General features: G+C 59.6%; 7 protein-coding genes across 7 annotated transcripts; 4 read left to right on the forward strand and 3 right to left on the reverse strand.

Moving 5' to 3' along the window:
• Positions 1 to 782: 782 nt before the first annotated feature.
• On the forward strand, positions 783 to 3,065 carry SLS55_007770 (uncharacterized protein; the record flags this gene model as incomplete). Its single annotated transcript, XM_066779185.1, has 3 exons — positions 783 to 954; positions 1,079 to 1,581; positions 1,848 to 3,065. 3 exons carry the CDS (start codon positions 783 to 785, stop codon positions 3,063 to 3,065), a joined length of 1,893 nt encoding a protein of 630 aa, XP_066629989.1.
• Positions 3,066 to 4,637: 1,572 nt separating this feature from the next.
• Positions 4,638 to 6,790, reverse strand: SLS55_007771 (uncharacterized protein; the record flags this gene model as incomplete). The annotated part of the gene is made up of 2 exons (XM_066779186.1): positions 4,638 to 6,517; positions 6,787 to 6,790. 2 exons carry the CDS (start codon positions 6,788 to 6,790, stop codon positions 4,638 to 4,640), a joined length of 1,884 nt encoding a protein of 627 aa, XP_066629990.1.
• A 2,545-nt stretch (positions 6,791 to 9,335) lies between these two features.
• On the reverse strand, positions 9,336 to 10,172 carry CDO1 (Cysteine dioxygenase; the record flags this gene model as incomplete). The annotated part of the gene is made up of 4 exons (XM_066779187.1): positions 9,336 to 9,451; positions 9,503 to 9,726; positions 9,786 to 9,830; positions 9,898 to 10,172. 4 exons carry the CDS (start codon positions 10,170 to 10,172, stop codon positions 9,336 to 9,338), a joined length of 660 nt encoding a protein of 219 aa, XP_066629991.1.
• Positions 10,173 to 10,987: 815 nt separating this feature from the next.
• RBG1 (GTP-binding protein rbg1) lies at positions 10,988 to 12,461 on the forward strand (the record flags this gene model as incomplete). Its single annotated transcript, XM_066779188.1, has 8 exons — positions 10,988 to 11,030; positions 11,089 to 11,163; positions 11,219 to 11,255; positions 11,308 to 11,378; positions 11,433 to 11,455; positions 11,505 to 11,819; positions 11,874 to 12,230; positions 12,297 to 12,461. The coding sequence occupies 8 exons, from the start codon at positions 10,988 to 10,990 to the stop codon at positions 12,459 to 12,461; spliced, it is 1,086 nt and encodes a 361-aa protein (XP_066629992.1).
• Positions 12,462 to 14,041: 1,580 nt separating this feature from the next.
• SLS55_007774 (uncharacterized protein) lies at positions 14,042 to 15,793 on the forward strand (the record flags this gene model as incomplete). The annotated part of the gene is made up of 3 exons (XM_066779189.1): positions 14,042 to 14,513; positions 14,567 to 14,588; positions 14,641 to 15,793. The coding sequence occupies 3 exons, from the start codon at positions 14,042 to 14,044 to the stop codon at positions 15,791 to 15,793; spliced, it is 1,647 nt and encodes a 548-aa protein (XP_066629993.1).
• Positions 15,794 to 20,516: 4,723 nt separating this feature from the next.
• On the reverse strand, positions 20,517 to 23,362 carry SLS55_007775 (uncharacterized protein; the record flags this gene model as incomplete). Its single annotated transcript, XM_066779190.1, has 3 exons — positions 20,517 to 21,000; positions 21,989 to 22,742; positions 22,849 to 23,362. The coding sequence occupies 3 exons, from the start codon at positions 23,360 to 23,362 to the stop codon at positions 20,517 to 20,519; spliced, it is 1,752 nt and encodes a 583-aa protein (XP_066629994.1).
• A 325-nt stretch (positions 23,363 to 23,687) lies between these two features.
• Positions 23,688 to 24,224, forward strand: NUT2 (RNA polymerase II mediator complex subunit; the record flags this gene model as incomplete). The annotated part of the gene is made up of 3 exons (XM_066779191.1): positions 23,688 to 23,727; positions 23,780 to 23,876; positions 23,933 to 24,224. The coding sequence occupies 3 exons, from the start codon at positions 23,688 to 23,690 to the stop codon at positions 24,222 to 24,224; spliced, it is 429 nt and encodes a 142-aa protein (XP_066629995.1).
• Between the last annotated feature and the right edge of the window lie 1,301 nt (positions 24,225 to 25,525).

The following is a 25,525-nucleotide window of genomic DNA, read 5'->3' on the forward strand; positions in this document are numbered from 1 at the left end:
CGATTTCTCAGCTCCTGCCGGTGATGCTGGTGAGGGACTTTTGGCAGGGAGCACGGCAGCGAAGATCGCGTTTCAAAGCCGCACACAGGGAAGGAGGCACGGAGGGTGGTGGGAGGGCAGGCGTAGGGCGCCGTTTCCCCACACGCGGGAGGTGGGTCTGTGCACGGGCGGGTTGCATCATCGGCCGGGAGCTCCCAGCAACAGCTCCCGCCGCCGCCTGCTTGCGTCCTCTCACCGCGTGCGCCTGCAACCACCACCGCCAGCCAGTCACCCACCTGCCGCCGCTTCCTTCCGCCTCGCTGCACACGCGGGAATTGGCCTGTACGCACCGGCCTCGCGGCAGCTGCGCGCGCCGGGAACCCGACGATTTGCGAATACTCTAGCGGCGTATGTTAAGAGCGGCTTGACGCTGCCCCCGCCCTTTGCTCGTTGCACGCTTCCCCTCCCGCACAGCCACTACTTCCTGCCTTGTTGCCCGACGTACTAGCTTCTGTCCGCTTCCTCCGCCGCCGCGATACTGCCGTAGCGGGGAAGCCTCTTTTGGCCGCCGCCGAACGAAGGAGCTTTTGTTATCAAGTGTGTGCCATGTGCCGCCCTCGGCTTTGACTGACTGCAATCCGTCCATCGCCGCCCTTACTCCCCTTTCCCCGCGAGTGATAAAGCGTGCAGACACCGTTTCCTTGCTTCTGCCCATCTACCTACCCCCCGTACTCTAACCACGCCAGCAACCCGCCGGAATGCGAGACTGGAGTCCCACAACGAGGAGAACTCGTGACCCGGCAATGGAGTCGAAAGCCTCTACGCCCGAGTCGAAGCTGGCCCGCTCGCTGTGGCGCGCCTTCACCCTCAGCTACGGCTTGTTGGTCGGCCTCGTTTGGGCCTTGTCCGCCCTCCGCGATGGCCTCATGTTCCAGCGCCGCAGCAGGAAAGTTAGCGATAAGGAGCTGGCTGACGGTCCGTCCAGCCCATCACCTCTCCCTCCTCTGTCACACTTCAATTCATCCTTAGTGTCCGTCAAACCGCGTTGGAGATGATATCCAGTACACACAAGCTAACAGCCAGCCCCCGTCCGTCACAGCCCGCGACCGCTTCTGGGATCTCTCGAAAGCACCCATCCCCAGCTTCACGCACGCCTTCTTTACCACGCCCGACGAATCCCCCATCGTCCTGCACTACGTCGCCTCTAGCTGGGACGCCGGCCCGCGGCCCAACCTGGTCATCTTTCTGCACGGCTTCCCCGACAGCTGGGCGCTGTGGAAGGACTACCTCTCCCAGAAGCGTAACGTCGACCGCGACACGGTGTACGTGGCGCTCGACCTGCCCGGCTTCGGCGGCAGCGACGGCCTGCCCGAGTACAATGCGTACAACGTGCTGGAGGCGGTGACGAGCTTCGTGCTGGGCATGCGGGAGAAGTACGGCGTGGACGGCAGCGGCGAGGAGGGAGGTGCCGTAGGAGGGGCGCTTGATGAAAGGGGTCAGGTCGTGCTTGTGAGCCATGATTGGGGCGGTGCGGTGGCTGGCAGGCTTGCTAGCGAGGCGCCGCAGTTGTCGGACCACTTCGTTATTATGAGCGTTGTGTTGGTAAGTGGACATCCTCTCTTTATTACTCTCTCGGTGTCGGTGGATTTCTTCTGTCTCCTCTTAATTGTGTGTTATACATTGCACTGGACGTATTTTGCTATCTGTACCTGGTTTTATTGTCATCTCAACCCCATCACTTCCTACATATTGCTTCGACTGCAGTTCACTCTGGGCATTGCTCAAAGCTTCGTCTCACTCTTTCAATTCGTTTCACTTGGTTCAATTTACTTAGTCTCAGATCCATGAAAATTGCTAATCATCAATAGCCCAGACTTTGGATTGCCAATGCTCAAGCACACATTTCCTCGGCCCGCCGCATGTGCCACACGTGGTTACAACAGCCGCTGAACTTCCGCCTCCTCCGCAACTGTTGGAAAACACTTCGACCGTTGCTCTCGCAACTCAGCAAATCTCATTACATATTTGCTTTCACTCTCCCTGATATCCTGGCCAAAGTGCTAGGTTCCTTCACCGGCACCTGGTTCCTCGGCAAGATCCACCGCGTGGCCATGCCAAAACCAGTCATTGAAGGCAGCGACAGCAACTACAGAAGAGAAGCCGCCGAAGCCCTCGCCAGCTCCCTCGGCCCGAGCATTGCCCAATGCAAAACCAGCATATCCCAACAACACCTCCCCGTCGTCCCAGAGAAGCAAGCCGTCAACGACATCTCGACGCCGACGACCTACCCGCCGACCGTCCACGCCCGCGCCGCCTCGTCCAGCCACGCCTGGTTCCAGAAAACGCGCTACTACCGCGACGGCCTGATCCTGGGCCACTGGTCCAAGAGCCTGCAGACGATCCTCTCGCTGTCGGTGCTCGACAGCTCGAACTCGACCCTCGTCGGCTCCTCGACCGGCACCTCGCCCACCAGCAGCAAGTTCGCGTCCTTCTCCGGGCCCGTGCCGGCACCGGCTTGCTCGGACGAAGACGGCCTCAGCGCGCGCCACCGCCGCCGCCGCTCCAGCATCGCCGGCGGCGGCCTCTACGGCACCTACGCCACGGGCACCAACCCAACGGGCGGCGCCAACAACAACAACCCCTCGGCCACCACGGGCCAGCAGCAGCGCCGCCGCTCCAGCCTCAGCGTCGGCGCCTCGATCTTCGACAGCGCGGGCAGCGGCCCGCGTGGCGCCCTGCGCGCGCCGACGACGATCGTCGCGGGCAAGGACGACGTCGCGTTCGACTGGCGGCTCGCGCTCGAGGGCGTCGGCGACCACCTCGGCATCAAGGGCGGCGCCGTCGTCGTGTGCGAGGGCGCCGGGCACTGGTTGGTGCGCGAGGAGGTCGGCATGGAGGTGGTGCGGAGGGTCGTCGGGAGCGTGGTCGGGGCCGAGGTGGTGGTTGAAGAGGGGGGAGGGGGCAGTGTGGTGCTTGTTGATGGGAAGGGCGGTGGCGGTGGCGGGGTGGATACAAGTGGTGGTGGTGGTGGGGTGAAGCAGTTGTTCAAGGGGGTGGAGGGCGTGAAGGTGACGGTGGAGCGGTAGCGGTAGCTTTTCGATGGCTACTTACAACCTTCGCCCCTCTTTTTTTTTTTCTTTCTTTCCTTCTCCTTCTCCTGATCGTGGCGTTCCCCATGTCCCACGGCCTGGGCTGGGCGCAGTTGCGCTAGTTTCACTCTCGCTTATAAGCAGTCAGTCAGTCAGAGATGTCTCTCTCTTCTCATCTCGTCCTCGTTCTCGTCTCTCGCTCGTGTAACCTTCTCCTCCCTTCGTTATTTGGTCCGGCGTATGCTCGAGGGTTCTTTTGGATTGTCTTGACTTCGTTCTACCTCTACCGACCGACCGACCTACCGACCGAGCGCCCTTTCTTCTTTTTTTTCTCTCTATGTTTTCTCACTCTCCTGCTTTCGACCCGGGTATACTCTACGGTACTGGCTTTTCCAAGTTGTACTACTCTGTATATTGTATGATATGAAACCTTGTTTTTTTGGGGCGAGCTTTCCAACAATATCAATCGTACTTTTCTCGTCGAGTACTGCCTTTTTCTCGCTGAAGTGCGTGAGGGGGTGAAGGGGGTTTCGTTCGGAAATTTTTTTTCCCTCCCCATGTTTTCGTGAGTCGCGGAGAGAGAGAGAGAGAGAGCGAGAGGGGGGAACAAGGAAAGATTGTTCGTATGTGCCCTTCCCTTCTTTCTCTTACACATGGAAAAACGGTGGGTCGGGAAGAGAGAGATCTAGCTGCCGGACTACCCCTTTTTCGCCCATCGTATTCAGCAACACGAGAGGAGAGAAAAACTGGACGTCTGTATCCCTGAGTTGAGTTTTGGACTCGAAACGTCGAATCTGCAATTCCATTTGCACCGTCCCTCCGAAAGGTTTTGTACAGAAAAAACGAAGGGGATGCAACTTCCGGAGAAGGCAGTGAGTGTGTACGCGGCGGTGCGGAACGATCACGAAACCACATTGCACTGGTGCCTGAACGAACGACCTTTCTTCTGCCATTTTTCACACGCCTAGTAGCAGCAGCAGCACAATCAATCGTACATCAGATCATTCAATGCATCGCTCGCCCGCCTCCAGCGCCAACAGCAGAAGAAGGCACCCGGGCGGACCAGGACCGTCACCATTTCTTCGCCCAACGATCCAACTGATAAGAGTCGTTTGTGCCATTTCCATAACGCGGTTTCATTCCCAATCGAAAATCCGCATATACAATTTTTTTTATTTAAACAGGAAGACGAGCGCGAGCCAATAGAAACCGACACGAGTCCATTGCCTCGAGCGAAGAAGAAAACCAACGGTCCGGAAATAGTACAGAGAAAACGGAAATAAAAAGGTCGATACACATAATAACGCCAAGACGATGCTGTTGTGTGCGCGCCGGCAGCGATGTGTGTGTTGAGAAGGGGGAAAACAACCGTCTCTATCGTGTTTGTTGGATACGAAAGTTTGAGCAAAGATTAGAAGGGCAAACAAACAAACAACAAAAAAAGCAGCACCGCACGTGGGCTTCAAGGGCCGGGGTATCCGATCGTATCTCTGTTGTCGTCGATGAGGCGGCCGTATCTACGACGAATTGTCAGCAAGGGAATGATCAAAGGGGGAAAATTCACATCACTCACTCAAGCAGCAGCCTGAAGAACCAAGCCTCAAAATCCTCGTTCCTCAACGCCTTCCCCGCCCAATCGCGCCCCTCATCCGCCATCTTCTTAGCCATCTTCTTACCATCGGCCCCCTCGCTGCTCGAGAAGAAGCGGATGGTCTCCAGCCACTCGTCGCCCCTCAGCGAGAGAGGGACGTAGTGCAGCCACGGCTGCAGCCAGTCGGCGTGCCATTCCCGGAAGACGGCCATCTTGTACACCATGCTTTTGCTCTGCAAGAAGGCGTAGAAGCGGCCGCTGAAGGCGTTCCCGTCCATGTCGAGCAGGTGCTTGTGCGACCAGGCGTCCTGCTGGTCCGCGGCCGGCTCCAGCTTGAAGAACTCGCGCTGCGCGTCGCAGTCGCCCGGGTCGCACTGGCCAATGTGCGAGAAGTGGACGTCCATGAGCTCCGCGTAGTCCTTGCGCGACACCGTCTTGGGGCCCCAGACGGCGCCGTCGTTGCCTTGTTCGTCGCGCTGCTCCTGCTGCGCCATGATGAGGGCTTTGCCGGGCTCGTTCAGGCGGCCGACCACGTGTTGGCGATGCTGGCGGCGCCAGCCGCCGTTGCGGCTGAAACCACCTGTTGTTGAACCTCGCCAGTAAAGGCTGTCTGTCTTGTCCCCCCATGCAACGTCCCGGTCACTGTCGTACGGCACCTTTCCATACCAGTACCATGGGCTCGGGTACAGGATGTCCTGATAGCTGCTGATCTTACTCTGGGAGAAGATAGGGAACAGCTCTTGAACGAGATTGAAGGCATTGGGCCGGTCGAAGAAACCGAAACTGGAGGACAACGAAGGAGCATTGCAGATGTCGGAGAAGGCCGTGACATTGTAGACGAAACCAAGGTCACCGGCAGCGTACGCGGTCAAGTTGTCCTTTGGGTTTTCGTCGATGCTCCGCGCTTGGCTGTCTGGTGGGCAGGAAAGGCGAGAATGGGTCCAAGTTCCTTGATGCGCAAACCGGTTGAAGCGGGTCGTCTTGACCTCCTCCACTCGCTTGCCATTGTTCATGTCTTTCGGGCGCTTGGAAAACTGGTTCTTTGGTGGCTCGCTGGCCGTAGCCACAGACATGCGGGCGTCCTTGGCGCGTTCCACGAGGCGGGACAACTCGTCATTCGGTACAACGACGCGTGGCTCATCGTGAATGTTGAAGGCAAGGTCCATGTCCGGAAGGAAAGCGAGGAAGTTCTTGAGCATCCCCAACGTCGCTTCCCTCTGCCAATCCTGACCACCTTCAATATGCGTGGCTTGTCCGTCCCTGATCAACAGCCCGATCAGCGCATTTTCACCATGGCCGAGCGCCTCCTTGACGCGGGAGCGCACTGTGGCCGGTTTCAGCGCCCAAAACGGGAGTAGCGAATGGTAGATGGAGTCGTAGCCGTCGTCGATAAGCCGGACACCTTTCCTCTTGGCGAAATCGAACCATCGATCGAAGTTGGGAGGCGGAGGAATGCCGTAGCGCTTTCGGTACTCGGCCACGGCGTCGCCAAGGTTCTGCGATTGACGTGATACCTGTTGCTCCCAGTTGTTCTCGGCGTCCTTGACCAGCTGTTCTATGGGGTGCACGTTGGGGGAAGGTAGCGCAAGCGGGCTGAGAGGATCGGATGGGGCAAATCCAAGATCGTTGGGCGTAGCATCGCGCAGAGCGTCGAAAGTCGAGATAGATTGGCGCAAATAGCTTATGCTCAGCACGACGAAAGACACCACCGAGAGCGCGGTGAGGAATTGCCTGGCCAGCATCATGTTGCCGGCTGGGGATTTGCTGCCCAAGGACAGAGCACCGGCACCGCCGTAAATGAAAGCGAACCAGAAGCTGGCGAAGGAGGGGAACGCATAAGAACGGGCGACGAGGAGCGCTGCCACAGTCGAGCAGGCGGCGGGGAAGGCTCCAGCGTGTCGGATCTAGACAGCCAGCAGCATTAGCATCTGCGACGAGAGCGCTTTGTCTAGCGGGGAGCGGGTGGGGAGTGCGGGTTATGGCATTCCAGGCGCGACCGAAGGGCGGGTTGCGTGCAACCACCTCTCGCATTGACGTGCAATCAGCCAGATATGCGGCGCCCGAGCCGAAATGGGCGAGGTGCCGGACGGTTGGAGATAAGGCGGCAAAGGCAGATATTAGCAGCACGCATGGGGAGATAGTGCGATGCGTGCTAGCGGCGGGGATTTGCATGGGACCGTAACTCACCATGGAGAAGAGCGTCAGGTGCTTAATTGCGGCCGTCGAGGCTCCTTGCAGCCCCAGCTGCAGCGCCCAGAGCCGGCCCGCGTGCTCCCAGACGCCGACCGCGTCGCTGTTCACCCCGTAGTATATCGTGTCGGTCCTGAAGCTGCGCTCGAAGACGAAGGCAAGCACGAGGCAGGCGGGCGCAACCACCGCCGCCGTGTCCCGCAGCGCCACCAGCCAGGCATCCGACCGGATCACCGTGTTGGACCGCGGCCGCATCGGGATGATGGGCGACGGCCCGTTGCTCATGCTGGGCTTATAGTCTCTAATCGACGTGATGGCGTGCTCGAGCACCAGCAGCGCAATGCTGGTCAGCAGCGCGCTGCACAGCGACAGCGCCAGCACATGCGGCAGGATGGTCGCGACGCTGAGCCCGCCCACGCCTGCCGCCGTCAGCACCGCCAGCATCCCGTTCGAAACATCGTAGCGGCTGGCGTCGGGGCCCTGGTGGAGGTCCTCGAGCGTCATGAAAGGGGAGCTGCGGGCCACGACATCGGCGGAGCGCAGCGCGCACAGCGTCGCCGGAAGGAGCGCCTGCGGTCGGAGTCAATGGCCATGCCCATGCCTCGAGGCTGTTCCTGAACGTACCTTGGTCCACCACACGCCTTCCTTGTCGTGCGCCGTTTGCTCGCAGACGGCGGCAAGAGCAAGCAGGGCGCCGGCGACCCAGCTGTACCGCTGGCGCAGCGCATTGTCCCAGCCGGACCGCAGCCCGACGCGCGCACTACTGTATGTCCATAGCAGCGCCCACGAGACGGCGGCGACGAGAAGCGAGTGCTCGGGCGACTGGACGAGGGCGGCGAGGGCCGAGGAGACGAGGAAGGCGGCCGCGAGGACAGTCGGCGAGCGCGCGGAGAAGGACTGGAGGTGCGCTACGTGCGGCGGCAGCGCCAGTGGCATTGGGTAGTCTTTCGTGTCGAGTGACGGCTTTCTGCACGCCCCGTCATGTCTTGTCGTCGTGTCGTCTGCGCGCTCAGGGCCACAAGGCTTGAGTCGCCCGGTGATCTGAACCGTGTCCTTGGCATCCCCCAAGCTGCCACCGCCCGCCGCCGCCCAGCCCCGTGCCCTCACCCGCCCTCGCCGCCGGCGTGGCTGCGGCGCTGCAGGCCTAGGCCTGGGCCGCGCGTTGCGGAGGCCGGCATTGCATCACTTGCTCGCGAGGGAATCCAGGTGTTTGTACATTCATACTTACGAGACAGTCGCGCTCAGCCGCGGAGAATGCGCCAAGCACGTAAGCACTGCTCTGTGCTCCGTGGCTCTCCAAGCTACGTAGTGAGCGCATCGGCGGAGGTGGAGCTGCTTCGTACTCGCGTGCCGCTCTCCCCAGACCCGTCTTTCCCGGCAGATCACAGCATATTATCCTTCACGGCACGGTTCGTCTCGTGTTATGATCACAGCAAGCCTTGCCCCGAGGAAAACGACCGCTCGAGAACCATGCTCTGCTCAGCGGGCCGCGGCTGTGGCTGCCTGGCCTTGCGAATTCTCCCGCTTTAAACTCCAGTAGCTCCCGGCTCATGCCAGTGCGCTCCCAACCTGCGACCAGCGGCTCAGCCGTCCTCGACTCCGCGCGCACGACCCCCAGCACTTCAATGCCCGCCGCGGGACGGGAGTCTGTGGACTCGGCGAGAGCGGCTGCTAGCGGCGCCTCGATCCGGCCGTGGGGAGGGAGCCCAACGCTATCCTGCGAACTGAGACACCATAGATGGCCGCCCGCCGCTGTCCGATGACGCTATTCTTCATGCACGCCGCTTGAAGAACGAAGGCATTGCAGCCCCGAGAGCCTGTAGATTCTACTTACTTTTTCGCCTGGCAACGGCGTTTGCCGCGCCTACTTGTTGTTGAGTCCCGTCGACCTATGTATCCTGCAATTTCCTGCCCGTGTTGCCGCTCGCTTGTCGACAGAGTTCACGAAGGAGCTGCTCGGGCCGGCTGCAGTTTTGGTGTGCAACGGTTACCGTTACCCGCGGTGCTCTTGGCTCCAGTTGGTCCGGTAGTACTTTTGTCCCTCATGGTGATAGATTGAAAGCGTAGAGTCCCTGCCTTTGCTTGCATTCCAACAACTATGCGGCTTCGGGGAATCAATCCGAGCCGCCCGGGCGCTCTGACAATAGCATCACTTCGGCAACCACAAGTCCGACGGCGCAGGAGTATACGAGGTGTTGGTACATGGCTTGTACTCCCCGACGTCTGTTGAGCACGATCGGCAATCAAATATGAGCGAAGGATGCTTATCCATACGGCTTGAATCAGATCATCTCATTCTGCTGGACTAGAAGGGGACATCCGGCGCAGACGTTGCAGAAAAAAGAAACCCCGAAAACGATAAGTCGCGAGACTCAACGACTCGTTGACGTTGACCCGAACCTTGGCCCGTAACTCCCATTGCCCTCCAATTAAGACTCCGCGGGATGGATGGCCTGAGCTAGCTCCGGCCTAAGCATGTCACAGCCTCAGAGCTTGTGACCAACGACAGAGAAGAAGTTGCACTGCGAGACATGACTGGCCTTGCCCGTCGTCTCGTCGAATATCTGGCAGCCAAAGTACTCGGCGTTGGGCGGCGTGTAGACTAAGCCGCCGGTTAGCCCGAAGCGGCAAATGTGGGACAGGGTGCACTTACGGTGAAGCGACACGGCCACGTTTTCGGGATCCGGATTGGAGATCCTGTGGAGCCCCAGCTGATCGGACATGTACGTGACTCCGTTTTCATGATAGAGCGTTTCCTTCTGGACCTGCGGGGGGGCGGGCTTCCCCTCTTTGGCCAGGTCTGGATCGGGCCAGGCGAACAAGGTCTCCTTCAGCGTACCCTTGAGGACCTTCATCACGCAGTGGGCATTGGCATGGCTGCCGAGGCCGTCAGTAGAGCGCTCCCGTACCGGTACAGAGGGTGTAGGTGCACTGACTCGTGAATGGGGGAGCCCTTGCCGGGATTCCAGACTAGTATAAGCCTGCGGGGTCGGTCAGCCTTAATTCTGGACGAGCCCCGAATCACCACAGGCGCAGCGGAACGCGTACAGATTTGATTTGCCATTTCCTTTGTCTACTAGGTTTCTAGTGTAGTTTCGGCTGTAGTCGCCCAAGGCATACTTCTGCCACTCGGCCGGAATCGACGTGTACCTTTCCATCAGGGCTTGGAGCTCCGCGGGATCGACGTCCTCAGAGTCTATGCCGGACGAGGGTCCGAGAACTCGGCTCAGGTCCTGGACAAGCGTGTGGAACGCGTCCAGCTCGTGGTTTTTGGGCAGCCCGGGGCTGGGCGCTGCGGCAACGCTGGTGTCGAGAGCAGTCATGATTGCGGAGTGAATGCAGTTACGAAGTGAAGGAAGCGGGCGCCCTTAAAAGCGAGTCGTGCATGCAAAAGGAGAGGTCGCCGACCACCTCTAAGCGTGCCCCGAGGTACGTAACGTCGGCTACTGTCGGTGAAGCGCGATGGGATAGGCTCAAGGAGCACGTCCAGGTACCACCTGCGATCAGTGAGGATAGCAGACGCGTACTCTGCTTTCCTAGCACAGCAGGCCGAGGAGTCGCGTGATTCACCGGCGAGCGACAGCAGGGCGTTGCGCGAAGACGTGCTCGAACAAGATAGCGAATAGCAGCCTGAGGCAGTTATCAGATGCAAGGAGTTCTCCTGGACACAAGCGCGAAAGTCGCCGCAATACGGCGGCGTCCGCCCGATCTCCGGCCTTGCCGCCGCCTTCCAAGGTTGGCGTCTGGCGTGAGTGATGCCTTGGTGCCTGGCCTGCGCCGCCCGCCAACCGAAGATCTGCCCCACGTTTTTCTGATTGGCACGTCATAAGAATTTCCACGACTCTCTCCCATATCGACAACCGACCTCCGCCAACGTACTGCGCGACTCCCCCAGCCAGCGAGCCCCCGTAGCACCTGCATTCGAATCTTCAAGCCTCTAGCATCTTTCCAAAACCAGCGTCGAGTACGCAAAAGCCGGCATCATGGCGACAACCGTGGATAAGGTGTGTGACGGCGGCGAAGCCTTTTCGCAGCAGCAGCAGCTAATGTGCCTCGCAACAGATCAAGGAAATCGAGACCGAAGTGCGTCCCAGCGAATCCAATCGCCCTGCGACAGCACCTTGCTTACGCCGTACAGATGGCTCGCACGCAGAAGAACAAGGCAACGTCCTTCCACTTGGGTACGCAGCGGCACATACGCACCAACGAGACCAACGGCTTGGCTGACAGGCTCTGCAGGACAACTTAAGGCGAAGCTTGCGAAGTTGAAGAAGGAGCTTATGACCCCGTCGGGTGGTGGCGGCGGTGGTGGAGGTATGTCCTCCTGGACTGGTCTGTATTTGAGGCTAGGAGCTCACACGGGTGACAGCTGGTTTCGACGTGGCGAGAACTGGTGTGGCCAGTGTGTGAGTAAACACCGGCGTGCGCATTTAGTTCAGGAACTGACGCAATCGCCAGTGGTTTCATCGGCTTTCCTTCAGTCGGTAAATCGACATTGATGAGTAGATTGACTGGACAACACTCAGAAGGTTCGCCACTTACATCTCCAAATATTTGAAATTAAAAGCTAACAATCGGTTCAGCTGCTGCATATGAGTTCACTACGGTAAGTATTGCGCTTGTAGGAAGGTAAGGGCGGGGCTGACTGCGCATAGCTCACGACCGTTCCCGGACAAGTCATTTACAACGGTGCCAAGATCCAGATTCTCGACTTGCCCGGTATCATTCAGGGCGCCAAGGACGGCAAGGGAAGAGGTCGCCAGGTCATCGCTGTCGCAAAGACGTGCCATCTTATCTTTATCGTCCTGGATGTCAACAAGCCCCTCACTGACAAGCGCGTCATCGAAACGGAACTGGAGGGCTTCGGAATCCGCATCAACAAGAGCCCACCCAACATTGTATACAAGAAGAAGGATACCGGCGGCATTAACATCACCAACACGGTGCCCCTGAACAACATCGACCATGACGTAAGAAGCACCTTCCAGAAGAAGAGCGCACTCCGCTAAATTTCCGCCCTGCAGGAGATCAAAGCCGTTATGAAGGAGTACAAGATTACGTCGGCGGATATTGCCATCCGTTGCGACGCCACGATTGATGACCTTATTGATGTGCTGGAAGCCAAGAGCAGGGCGTACATCCCGGTCGTCTACGCGCTGAACAAGATCGATGCTATCACGATCGAGGAGCTTGACCTGCTGTACCGGATTCCGAACGCATGCCCCATCAGCTCCGAGCATGGGTGGAACGTCGACGAGCTATTGGAGCAGATGTGGGAAAAGCTTAATCTCCGGCGCGTGTACACGAAGCCCAAGGGCAAAATGCCGGATTACAGCGAGCCAGTCGTGCTGAGGGCGACGGCGTGTACGGTGGAAGATTTCGTAAGTCACCGTCCAGTCTGGCGCTTAGCCCGGAATTCTCCATAATACTGACTCGGCGGCGGCAAGTGTAACCAAATCCACAAGAGCATCTTGGAGCAGTTCAAGCACGCGATTGTGTACGGCAAGTCGGTCAAGCACCAGCCGCAGCGGGTTGGACTGAGCCACCAGCTCGAGGACGAAGACATCCGTAAGTACCTAGCGCAGGGCCAGCGCGCGCATGATGGGAGCTAACAGCACGACTAGTGACCATCATCAAGCGGTGATCCCGCGGTCGCCAGCAGGCAGCCCGACGGACCCAGGGCAGCGGGTGTGGCGCCGAAAATTTCGGAGCAGATCAAATGCAATTGCTGATTGCCGCGTGCGGGCCCGGTCGGCCAGGACTGGGTGGCGCTCCGGGCGTGGATTGGTGCTCAGGCGTTAGGGAAGTGGAGGCCCTTGGTATTTATTGCATTCTGCCACTTTGCGCGCGGGCACGTCGGGCTTTTTATTGATCGACGAAAGGTGAAGGGATTGGCAGTTACGCCTGACCAGCGACCCCACGGCCGGCGGAGGCAGCGCTCTTGGCCCTGGTGCCGACGGACCAGCCAGACGGCGCTATCGACGGTGTCTTACGCATCCCAGGACGTCGGCCGGCATTGGGGCGCGCAGTCGAGAGGAAATAATACGAAGATGATCGGCTTGGTTTTTGCGGCTTTTTCTTTTTCCCCGCTGGTGATTCGTGGACAAGGCCCAATTTGCAGGGGCACGCTCGGCCACCGCCTTCAAGCAGCGACTCAGCAGGCCGCCCCGGGCGCCAAACCTGACGTTGGCTCCGCTGCTGACACCCGGGCCACCGCTGGCGGTCGCGCTTGGCCGGCCGCTATCGTTGCGACGGCTGGATGTGCGACGGCAGGGCATCGCAGGGCATCGCAGGCGCCGCGGCGGATCTTCGATTCGTGCGCGCCGGGGGTCTTCGTCAGCACGTTGGCTGCCCGCGCGCGCCGGTGCCCGCGCCTCTGTCTCGCTGCACTGCACGCCGCCACGCAGGCACGCAACAACGGCGGCGCGACACAGATCTCTCGCAGCCCTCTCGCGTGCCGGCGCGGTCACGCCTCAGCGCGCTGATTAGCCGGGCCGGCAGCTGAGGGCGAAGGCGATCTCGCTGATTAGCTCAGTCAAGCTCTGGCGGCGAGCATGGAGCGCCGCGCCTCGCTTTCCCACTGGCTCCCGCCGCCGCCCGCGGCCCCGTCGAGGGCGCGCCTGAGGGCAGATCCTGGCCAGAGCTAGCTGCTGCTGGCCCGTATCTACCGCTGCCCGCAAGCCCCAGCACGCCGTCTCGCCGTGCCCCAGCGGCCATGCCCGTTTAAACGATGGACCAGCAGCCATTTCCCCATCCTATGCCCAAGCTCGAAACAAAACAGGGGCCTCTGCGCATCTCGTCCCGCTTCTGCACCCGCATCGCACCGCACCGCTGCGCACCGTACCTAGGCTACCAGACGGCCTGGGCAGACCCTACCTCGCTCTCCACACCTCCCGCCGCGCCCGCCCTGCAGGACCCGGCCCATCACCGCCGCATATGTGAGAGCAGAGTGTCAGCGCAGCCCCGTCTTGTTTCACCCAGCGCCCTCTGCTTTTTCCTTGCGCCGTGGTACCAGGTGTTTCGCTTCGTCAGGAACCGTCGTCCTCTCCATGCATGCATGCACGCTGCCGATTCTGAACGCCGCCTAGCCAGGAACACCACTCCCCGCCCATGTGCCCGCCCTACTTGACCACCCAGACGTCCGCGTAGAGAGCTTCGCCAGACCCCACCGCCCTCCTCAGCCGCCGCCGCCATGAGTCACCTGGGCATGGAGCAAGAGCAGCACCACCCCCATCCAGACCAAGGATACCACGACGCCACCGGCCAGTGGGTCGACAGCAGCGCCCAGTATCCGCACTCGCAGCACCACTCGCCCGTCCACGACTACAATGGATTCGCCTACAACCCCCTCCCCATGGAGCCCATGTACCCGCACGCCATGTCCCAGGGCATGCCGCCGCCGCCGCCGCGGACCACCCACCAGCAGCTCCAGCCGCTCATCATGCCTCAATGGCCCAGCATGTTGACCAGCCAGTCCAACTATGCCCCGCCGCCCATGTACTCGGCGCCCGCGCCCGCCCCCGTCTCCGCCACCCCTACGCCCGTCTCCGCCACCTCCACGCGCTCGTCGGGCACTCCCAGGAAGACGCTGACGGACAATGACCGCCGGCGCATGTGCCTCTACCACGAGGAGAACCCCACCGTGAAGCAGACCGAAATAGGTGGTAAGTGTCCTGGCATCCCACGCACGCGCGCGCGCTGACGTCTGTACCACCAGCAATGTTCGGCGTGGAACGAAGGTATGGACAGTCGCATCCCTGAGCCGAGCCTCCTCTAACCTTTCCTTTGTAGCACCGTGTCCAAGGTTCTGCGGCAGAAGGAGAAGTACTTGTATCAAGATGACGGAAGCCGCTCCCCGATCAAGAGGTCCAAGGGAAAGTTCCCGGACATAGAACGAGCGTTGTCAAACTGGGCGCGCAATCACCAGAGGTCGGGTCTGCCTTTGACGGACGCGATGATCAAGGAAAAGGCGCGGTTCTTTGCAACGTCGGTCGGGAGCTCTGAGAACCATTTGAAGGCGAACAGCAACACTTGGCTGGAAAAGTTCAAGCAGAAGAACAACCTGATGGGAGCTGGATCCAAGTCGAGGAAGAACTCGATCGCTGAAGAGTCGGAAGCGTCCAACCCCGCGTCGGCCACGCACACGCCCAACGGAATCTCTCCTACGTCGCCCAGCGGAGTCGCGTCCCCGTCATCGATAACGCTGAGCTCAATGAAGAGCGAAGAAAACCTCAAGACGGAGAGCCCCGACAGCTTTGGAGACCTCACCAACGGCCACCGTCCTTTTTCTCACTCGCAGAGCAACACATCCCTCTCCAGTGTGTTCACTGATGCGGCAGGTTCGACCTTTTCAGCCGGCCCCACAAGTCCAACGTCACCCTTCTTCACACCCGACTCTGCCTGTGGACCCAGTCCTTTCATGCCGTCGCAGCAGTCGCGCATGCCCGCGAGCAGCCAGGGGCTGCAAAGGTCCCGAAGCCAGACCTTCTCGGCGCTTGGCATAGACGCCTACGGCTCGCCTCCATCATCCTCAGAGGCTGAGACACCGCGATACGTTACATCAGCTGCGCTCGACTCGCCGATATCGGACCCTCCACTCAGCGGCGTTGAGGAGACGATGCATTCGGGCATTCCGCTGCTGAGAAGCAGCTCGATGCAGCCGCCCCCACTCCCGGCCATAACCCCTGTTACGACGACGCAGCAGGTGTCGCCCATCAGCCCGGGCAGCAGTTCTGCATCTTCACCGACCCAGGAGGATGCCAGACGGGCGCTCGAGCTGGTGATGAGCTTCTTCCAGCAGCAGCCGAGCGGCTTTGTTGAGCCTCAAGAATACGTCACGATAGGGAAGCTGATGGAGAAGCTGAAGCTCCAACGGAGCAACAGCGAGTCGCTCCCAGGCGGGATGCACCGCATACCGGAGCAGGAGTACGGCAGAAAGAGCTAATCATCCTCTTTGACCACTTTCCTACCACGTTACATACCGATATACGGAGCAGCACATACCCCTTTCTGCAAAAAATTTCTCGGTCTCTACTGGAATCAATATCTTTGGTCGATATCTTCCACGGCGCAATTTCCCCACGAGATTGCTGATTTTCACCGGCGTCACAACGAGCGGACGGCTATACAGGACGGTAAACGGTATGAGGACATACATCATCATCATCAGAGTACGGCGATTACAGCTCAGCTGGGAGCCGGACCGTGCATTCCCATATATTATTTCGGTATTATTTTTAGTTGGATTCGATAGCCACCTTTTCCTTTCACGGGGACGACGATGGAGTCGGAGACGAAGTTCTGGCCCATTTTCCGGTACTGCTCTCGCCTTCTGTAGCTACTTTTCCTGGTTCTATCTGGCCTGTGTCGACTAGTTTTCCTTGTTTGTCCAGCAGGCGCGCAGTCGCAAGGACAGAGCCTTGTGTGTCTCTCTTCTTCTGGAGGACGTGGCGTCAAGCCGGTGTCGCGGAGGGGGAAGCCAACACAAAAAAGATTTCTGGACAATCCGCTCGCGCGGGCCTTCTTCTCGATGGTGTTTTTCCGAGTTCCTAGCTGCGTTGTCGCTATATCCAAGTCTTGCTATCCTACTGCTCCCGAATGCATGCCCTCACCCATGTCACGGCGCCACTGCACGCATCCGGGGAACATGCGTCGAGTCTCCTTACTTCACGGGGAGCGACAGCGGCGCACCGGCCAGGCCGGGGGGCGTTTGGCCATGCGGGCGGTCGCAGATCCGGCCTGAACACTCTCACTTCTGTCGGCCGCGGAGGGAACGCCTCGCGTCGCGCGGCTGGCTGCATAAACGGTACCGACCAGACTTCCTTTTGTCCCTCGAGTGGCACAAGTCAGTCTCGCGTGGTGTGGTACGACGGCCGGGAGAATCTGGAGTACCGCAGAGGGCGGGAAGCGTGCGAGGGAAGATCGGCCGCTATACGGTGCGCGGGTAAGGATGGGCTGGGGAGGCGCACGCGAGGGAGGGGCTCTCCGTGGGACGACGGTAGGACAGAGGTCGCGGCAGCCCAAGGCCCTCGTCTGCCGCGGCCGGGGAGACTGCCTCTCCATCGCAAGGCGAAGCGAAACCCGGCGCGGTGGTTACACACTGGCTCCCAGTGCTGGCAACAAGGGCTCCCATCCTGCGCAGCCGAAGTCGCGCGACAGCGACAGACAACACGCTCCCTTTGCTTGCGCCTTCCTCGTCGGCCGGCTGCCAGGCCCTGATGCATCGCCTGGCCCATGCCATCCATGCCGCCTGCCTATGATGCATTGCTTGCTTGCTCGCTCGCTCTCGCCCGAGACGCGCCCCTCAGTGCCTCCGTCTCGACGCGCCCCTCAGTGCCTCCGTCTCGACGCGCCCCCATCTTTTCTCCCCGCCGACGAGCAGCAGCCGCAGCCAGCCTTTCCGCCTGCAAGTCCTCGATGCTTTCCCCGTGTTCCGACGCCCGAGGCAGGGATTGCCCCAATGAGGCGCGATTCTCCATATATATTCTCTCGGCTCTCATCCGTACTGTTGGCCCCCAACCGTTTGCCAAAAATACTGCACGTGTCCCCTGACGTCGGCCTCGACCACACGGCTCTATTGACACCATTGGGCGAGATTGCGAGCAGCGGCTGGCTTCATTCCCGGGATACGGAGGCGGGACAAGTCCGCAGAACCCTGCCGCGTCTTTGCCTCGGCGCAGCCCATTTCCCGTTGTTTCTCCTTTCGGCTCGTGTATAACACTGCAACGAGGGGGCGGCTTGCGAGGGGGCTTGGATGCTTTCTTTCGGGGAATGGCGGGCCAGCCTATGTACGCAGCCGCATCCGCGCCCGCCAGCCACATTTTGCACCTACGCCATCATCATCCGTCGTCTCACGCCCGAGGAGAAGATTGCAACCCCCAGCAGCACGGTGCTCGCAACAGAAACCGAGCAGAGAAAGAGTCGAAAAAGAAAAACAAAAAATCACCCATCATGCAGGCGCGGGGCATGGGATAGTTGGGCAGGATTAAGGCAACGGACGACTACTCGCCGTTTAGCCCCGGACGTGGTCTGCTTTTGGGGGCCCTCCTCCTCAACCCACGCAAGCAGCCCACACATGTGGCCCTTTGGCTTTCTTGATTTTCCTTTCCTTTCCCCGGTCTCTCTCTCTCTCTCACCGCCTGACGGCCCGCCCGTCTCAGCTAGGCAGCATGGCCGGCAGCTTACCTGCCAGCCAGCTCACACGTACATACATACATACACACGTAGGCTGCACGCAACTCTTCCTTCTCCACAAGAAAACAGTAGCGGGCAAGATGCAAGCTCCTGCTCTCGGGCACGGACTACACGGGACAAGCCACGATCGGCATGCGTGTAGGAAAAAGCAAATAATAAAGCGTCTCCTTTAACCACGTCCAGTAACCCGTTTCCTCAATCATTACCCACCATTTGTCATTATTCTGGCCTTTTCGCAGCTAACGGAGGCTGCCCCGAACTTTCGCTCGCAATTGACTTTCTACCACCACGACCGACACCACCCAATCATCCGGACCCTGTGTCTCTCTTTTCAGCTCGCCTCCTCCACTACCCATGTGAAAGACAAAGGAGGACAGGAATAACAATCAGGGAAGTTGAAACCAGTTCGCAAGCCTCCCCGCCAGATTCAACCCCTCCCTTTATGCAGGGCTTACGCCACATCATCGCCTAAGGATGAGACAACATGAATGAAAGAAGGGGGAGGGAGAAAAAAAAGTGAGCATCGAGGATGATGGGTCAGTCGACCCCATGCAAGGCTCTCGATCCAGCTGTTCGAATCTCGTTGTCACGATTACGAGAGAGAGAACGAGAGATAGAGGAAAAGAGTAGTGGGCGATGAGAGAGGCCGACAGGGATGCCGTACCGTAGGTTGCATACATAATGTCAAAGCGTTCGTGCTTCTGCTTTGCTGTCAGGCAGGCTTTTCCAGGTTTTTTTGCTCTCTGTACTGTTCTCGCGCTTCCTTGCGCGAGCGGAGCGGGCGAGCGCAGCGCAGCGCAGACGCAGTGCAGCGGGCGCTGTTCGAATGGGAAAAAGACTGAAAATGCAGGCAGGCTGTCGTGCGACAGTCCCGCCCGCATGACGCATACGTTAGCCTCTACCGCACTCATCCGACCACCGAAGCAGGACGAAGGGGAGGAGCAACGACCACACCGCTGAGGAAGCACAGGACTGACCCCGCTTTCTCACTGGTCTGGACTTGGAGACGTTCTTCTTTTCTCTTTGGTTCCGGGGTTTTAAATTTTTTTTTTTTCCCGCTCGTCGAATGGGGAGCATGATGATCTGGCGGTGACGACGACGATGGCTGATAATGGTGCTGACGATGATGATGACGATACATGCATGCGTTCGATCTCGCATCTGATGCTTCGTCGCATTTCTCCATTTCCCTCTCATTTCTTCGCTTGCGTGGCAGTGCTCGTGTATACAACAGTACGTACGTATATGCCAGCACGTTGCCCGGACCATGGACCGCGCGTGTATGCTTCATGTATGTTTATGCGGCCCATGTATGTCCCTCTCGTATCGACGTACGTATACGTGCGTAAAGGGTCATCCTCCGGCCTTCTCCGTTTACCACTCTGGCCCATGGCTGTTTTACAATGGATTGTCCTTCTTGAAAGTCAACTGACTGCTGTCACTGCCCCCGCACAGATCTTGTCTCCCACTACTAGTCTTTCCCATGCAAACCATAAAGAGCTGCAAGGCGCCTAGCCAAAGAAAAAAAAGAGGGGAAAACCAAGATCTTCCAATCGGCACGCAGAGATTAATGCGATAGTCCGCTCTCAGCCGCGGACTGTGCGCGGCGTGTGGGAAGAGGACGAGTAGGGAAGGCCCATCCACACACAAACGCCCCGCTTCCTCTCAGCCGCGCTCGCTGACCGGCGCGGGGCCGACAAACGACAGAGCAAGCCGAAAAAAAAAAATTGGCTAGAGAGAGCACATGCGGCGCGCGGCGCAGCAGCCGTCGTTTTGCAGCAGACCGCCTAGAATCAGCCCCAACAACGGCTGCAGGGCCAAGCAAAGCAAATCAGCCTCCTCCTCCTCCAACGTCGTCGCCCCCCCTCCTCATTTTCCAGCTACAACCGACAGACACCCCGAGGCCGAAAACAAAGAGAGAGAAAATTTCTCTCACATCGCTTCGAGAGAGCGATTCATGCTGCTGCCCCTCCCCCGTTGATCGCATTTGAAATCAAGTAATCCTAAGCGAAGTGGTTTGATTACATCGAGGCTTCCCACTTGTCTATAAGATTCCGGACTATAGGGAGCAGCGCGTGAGGGGGGAGGGGGGGAGGGACGGGAGGATGGAGCAGGACGATAATGGCGTCATATGCCACACACGGCATTGCCGCTGCCGCTGCCGCTGCCGTTGCCCGCCTAGCGTACCACAGAAAAAAAAGACGGACCGAAGCTAGAGCCAGCGAGAAAAAAAGTAAATCATAACTACGGTACGGCAGGCGGGCGGGAAGGGCGGGAAGATGCGTGCGGACGGACGGACGGACGGACGGCGGCGGGCGCCGCTACCCACCGCTCAGACATTGTAGAAGGAAAAAAAAAAAACGATAATTAAACATCAGCCCGTTGAAGATCTAGTGGTATGGCCTGCTTCTTCCATCTCCGAGAAAAAAACGACTTTGTTGATATTGACGCACGTGGGAAAAAATTGCTCCTACCTACCCCGACGACCTCGCGTCCATCAGTTCGTCCACCCCTAGCTCGCCCATCTCGGGCATCAGCCGTACAACGATCAATTCGATGATCCCAAAGATGAGATGCTTGTTCAGATACGGATCGCCCAGCACGTCCAGCAGCCGCTCCACCTCCCTCATCTGCACTGGATCCACTCCTTCGTCTTCTTCGGCTGCTGCTTTCTCATCCTCGTCCCCGTCGTCATCTCCCCGCACGCCGCCGCCGGAACCGCCGACGCCGCGGCTGCCGCTCTCGCTTCCAAACAGTCTCGACCTGACGAAGCTCGGCGTGGCGTCCAGCACCGCTCTAGCCGCGCGGCGCTTGATGGCCACCACCTCGTCCGGCGTGGGCGCGACGCGCGCGGGACCCGGGGCGAAATTGGGGAAGATGGAGGTGCGCAGGGTGCGCAGCAGCGGGGGCAGCAAAGCCGGATTGAGCATGCGAGTCTTGATCTCGTGGGAGAGGAGCCTGTACGGTTTCAGAAGAAAGGGAATTGCTATGGTTAGCATCTGCTGATCCGGCGTTTGAAGATGCTGATGGGATCGCCAGCCCTGCAAAAAGCAAAAAAGTGGTCGAAGAGGGGAAAGGTGGTGTGTGTGGTAGGGCAGGCAACGCAGCGCAACGCAGGGAGAGCAGGCAGGGGGAATGGAAAGCGGACAAATTGAGCGCGCCGATCGAGATGGGGGCTTGGTTTGGCGATCGGCGAGCAGGCGGGATTGCGATATGGAGAGGCCATTGGCCGGCCGTCTTGGGCGGCGATGCGCAAGTGCAATATGGCGTTGATGACGGATATGACGATGGGCCAGGGCGAGCTCGCTCGCAGCCCTGTCAGCCCCTCATCCAGGGACCCACGGCCAAATTGCCGCGGAAGCCAGTCATAGCGGGTCCGCCGTCGAGGGTGCGCAGGATGAGGTGGTGATGGGGCGATGCCGGGCCAGACTTGGGCGTGAGACAAGCATCCAGCAGCGTGCGAGTCGGTGAGCCTGGAGATGGCCTGATGCAACGCTCCGACGGGGGTGGTGAGTGGTTGCTGCCCACAAAAGCTTGAGCGGGTGAGTGAGGCGCTCTGGCGAAGGCGTCTTGCAGCAATGCTATTGACGAGGGCGGGCATGCAGCAGCGCGGCCGGTCCCGAGCATGCGAGTGGTAGGCAGGCAGATCAGCCGGGCGCGTATACGGGACGGCTGGCCGGCTGGGAAGGGTACAGTGCTGCTGCAGGCCAGACCGCGCGGGATGCTGTTGCGGTTGCGGTGCGATTGCGAGCCAGGACGAGAGGCGCCAAGGCCGGGTCGGTCGGCGTGCGTCGCATTGCTGGGCGTGGGCCGGGGGCGCATGCAGCGCGATAAGGGTATGAAACCGCGGGCCGGGGGGGGTGCAGGTCAAGTGACCAGCAGCGCATGCGGCGCTAGGCAGGGAACGGGGACATGGGGCGAAAAGGTCGAAGCAAAGCGAACTCACCTGTCCAATGGCGCGTTTGTGCAACCCACCCGCCCCGGCCCGCTGACGGCACTCCACTGCGCCAGCGACAGCGCGCCCGCGAGCCACGGCATCCGCGCCTTCAATTCGAGCAGCTGTCCCGCGCACGTCCACGCGCTCATCCCCAGCACGGCCGACGGCTCCTCCGCCGCCCACGCCAGCTCGAGCGATTGGCGGCTGCCCTCCACCGGCGACGACACGAGCGTGCTGCGCTCCGCCAGCGACGGGGATGCCGCCAGCGCCGCGACCACGGCCCGCAGCCAAGTCGCCGCCAGGAAGGCGAACTGGCACACTGTCCAGAACAGGCTGCTGAGCTCGCCAATCGCCGCCCCCCAGGCGCCGCCGTCTGACCGCGCCGTGCAGGGCTCCGCCTCGTTGACCAGCCCAAACTGCTCCAGCCGACTCGTCGCTTTCGCCGGGAGAGCCGCTGAGGCCGGCGGGTGCACCGCTTCAGCTATCTTCTCCACCGCCTCCCACAGCATCCACGCCTCGCACACTTTGTTGCTCACCGCGCCGCCAATGATCATCTCCGAGATGATCTCCGCCACCAGCGCGCGCAGGCACGCGTTGTCCAGGTCCTCGGTCGGGAGCAGCACCGCGAGCACGCCCTGCACCAGGAGCTGCCGCCAGCACGCCTCATTCTCGCGCTGCTCCAGCACCGTGGCGGGGTCGTCCTCAGACGGCACCGGCGTCAGAGCAGGGTGCGGGCGCAGCGTGTGGTAAATGTGCCGGTGGCCTGGCGCAAGCGGGCGGTCCTCAGAAGCGCGCTGGGCGGTCCGATATGCTGTGACAACGTGTGATCAGCCCTCTGTAGCCGCCAGCCATGATCATGCTGCACTCACCGTCCAGGTGCTGCGATACAAGCTGCGGGATTTCGTCCAGGATCAAGGCTTCCAGATCAACCTTGCGCAGCCGCTGCTCCAGCGCCCGCGTGCAATGGGCAATGATCTGGATGACTTCATCCACAAAGACATGGTCTGGTGTGATTTTGGTGTACCAGCCGTGCACGAACTCCTTGATGATGACGGCGATGATGGCGTAGACCTGCAGGTCGACCGCGTTCGAGCTCGTCAACGGCGGCAGCAGCTCGTCCAGCGGCTTCGGCGACGGCTTGCCCTTCTCGCCACCGGCCAGGATGTTGGACGAGAGCTGGTGAGCGCAGAGGACGCGGCGGACGAAGGCGGCGGCGGCCTTGTCAGATGCGGCATCGGCATTGGCGCGGGCGGTCGCTTCGGGACGGGTAGCGGCTCTGGATGGGAGCGACGCGCTGTGCGGATCCGGGCCAGTAGCAAGGCGAGATGGCTTGGATGGCGGGACCTGGGGTGCGCTGGAGACCCTCATGGGAAGCTGCGGCATGGCTTCAACCTCCGCCGAGGCGCATTGCGGGCTGCGAGAGCGGCGGGCGCGGGGCGCGGGGACGATGGATCCGGGCGCTGAGGTCGTGGTTTCGAGGCGCGAAATGGCAGCAGATGGATCCAGCGGCGCAGCAGTTGCGGTAGTTAGCAGTTATCGTCAGCATCATGAGGAGCACCTTGATCTCGTCACCTCCGTACTCGCGCGCCCGGGCTGCCCCCGTCGGCGCGTGTATCGGCCCGCGAAGGCGGTGAGGCCCGCCCCAGCTGGGAGCTCAACACCAGAGCTCCATCACAACCCTACCTTTTCGCAATCCCCCGCATCCACCATGGCGCCCGACGTGCCCGCCAAGCTCGAGCCTCTGGATAGTACGTCGCGCCGCATCTGCCAGCAATGCCTGTTCTGACGTTTCACACGCAGGCCAGATCAAGAAGGTCATCCAGAACCTCTTCCAGCTCGTGGTCCAGGTCCACGACTACCAGGGCACGAACACCGAAGATGCTATGAAGCACGAGATGTGCGCCCAACACTACCATTGTATGCATCTTGTTCTGACTGCTGACCCGACCATAGCACCAACCTCCTTGGGAACTTGCTCCAACTCTCACGCGAAGCCGGCGGCCTCACCCTTCACATTCCTCCCGACATCATCTCCTACGTCGAGAACGGCCGCAACCCCGACATCTACACTCGCGAGTTTGCCGAGCTCGTGCAGAAGAACAACCAGAAATTGAAGGGCAAAAGTGAGGCATTTGCCCAGTTCCGCGACATCCTGGCAAGCAAGATAATTACCGCTTTCCCGGAGATGGAGCAGGATGCCAAGAGGATTGTGTCCAACACTGGTGGCAACCCGGCGAACCTGTAGTTGATGCATTTGTGCATCATGCACCTCGAGCCCATCATCAATGGCCGATCTGCAGTTCCGACGAATGCTGCTCTATTCCCTTAGGCAACATCCACTCTGGATGCACTACATTCCCAGAGGACTGGTCTTCCAAAATACCCGCTCCGGCACTTCTGGGCTCTCATGCAGCGTTCGCGCTTGCCAACGTCCGGAAGGCATGATGTCCTCGCGACCACCGCGCGCCTCGCGCGGTTGCTTGCCGCAGCTCTCGCAACAAGCTTGCGCCCGTCCATCGAATACCTGGCTTCATCATTGCACCTGCTTCCAGATTTTAGAGTACACTCTCCGCAGCCCACATCGGCATACAAGTTGCGCATTGGGGAGTACTTTTACACGAAGCATGCATATCAATGTCGAATAACCTGTTCATTCAGCTAGTCGATTTTTGTCTCAACGGGAAGCGAAGCACTGGAGTGGCAACGGATTGACCCACAGGTTGGTTGCCGCCCAATTTCCATTCACGCAGTCGAGGCTTGAGTTTTGACCTACGAAACTGAAATCTGCTTCCAACTTTGGTTTTAATTTTCGGCTCGCAAACTCCTAAAGCTCGGTTTCTCGACATCGGCGTATCACACTACTAAAGAGGGGATGTTGATACCTTCATGCAGACCAGATCTCACCACAGGTGGGCAGGATCCCTCAGTTTTAAGTCCACACCTGATGACCGCTGCCCACCAGTAGCAATAAGCTTTGACAGATCACATTGAAATAGTAGATCTCCTGTAGGAACAAAGATTCTTAGAGGTCTTCAAGCTCATATCAACTTGATATAGGAACTCATGTTTGACGCGCAAGGTCCCTCAAAGCCTGTACACTACTCGATTCAACCAAGCCACGCCATCAGCTCTTTGATGCCAACTTTTCACTGGTTACCTCCCCAATCAGTGTCAACGATGCCCATGCAATTCCTATGCTTTTCAGAGACTTAGTTGAAATGTAACAGCCATTCGTAATCTATACCAAACCCGTCATCTAAAACGGCATGGCAAAGACCTCAAGCGTCTTATAGACTACCTAGGAAAGCGCACTCTTTCCTTGTTGAGGCTTTCATGTTCCATCCACGCTGTAAGGCTTCATATCGTGGTGAAGTAGACTACGAAAGTTGCCCTTATTGGCATTGGGGACACTTACTCTATCACCACGAGAAGGGCAAAGCCGTCAGAAGACTACTGGGCTTTAGAATGTCCTTCAACATACGTTTACCCATACGACTGTCCATTGTCGAGTGAGCTATGGCAGTGTGTCATAGGGTGAGTGTCGAA

This window comes from Diplodia seriata (assembly GCF_021436955.1).
Source record: "Diplodia seriata strain FDS-637 chromosome Unknown scaffold_8, whole genome shotgun sequence".
Lineage (NCBI taxonomy): Eukaryota > Fungi > Ascomycota > Dothideomycetes > Botryosphaeriales > Botryosphaeriaceae > Diplodia > Diplodia seriata.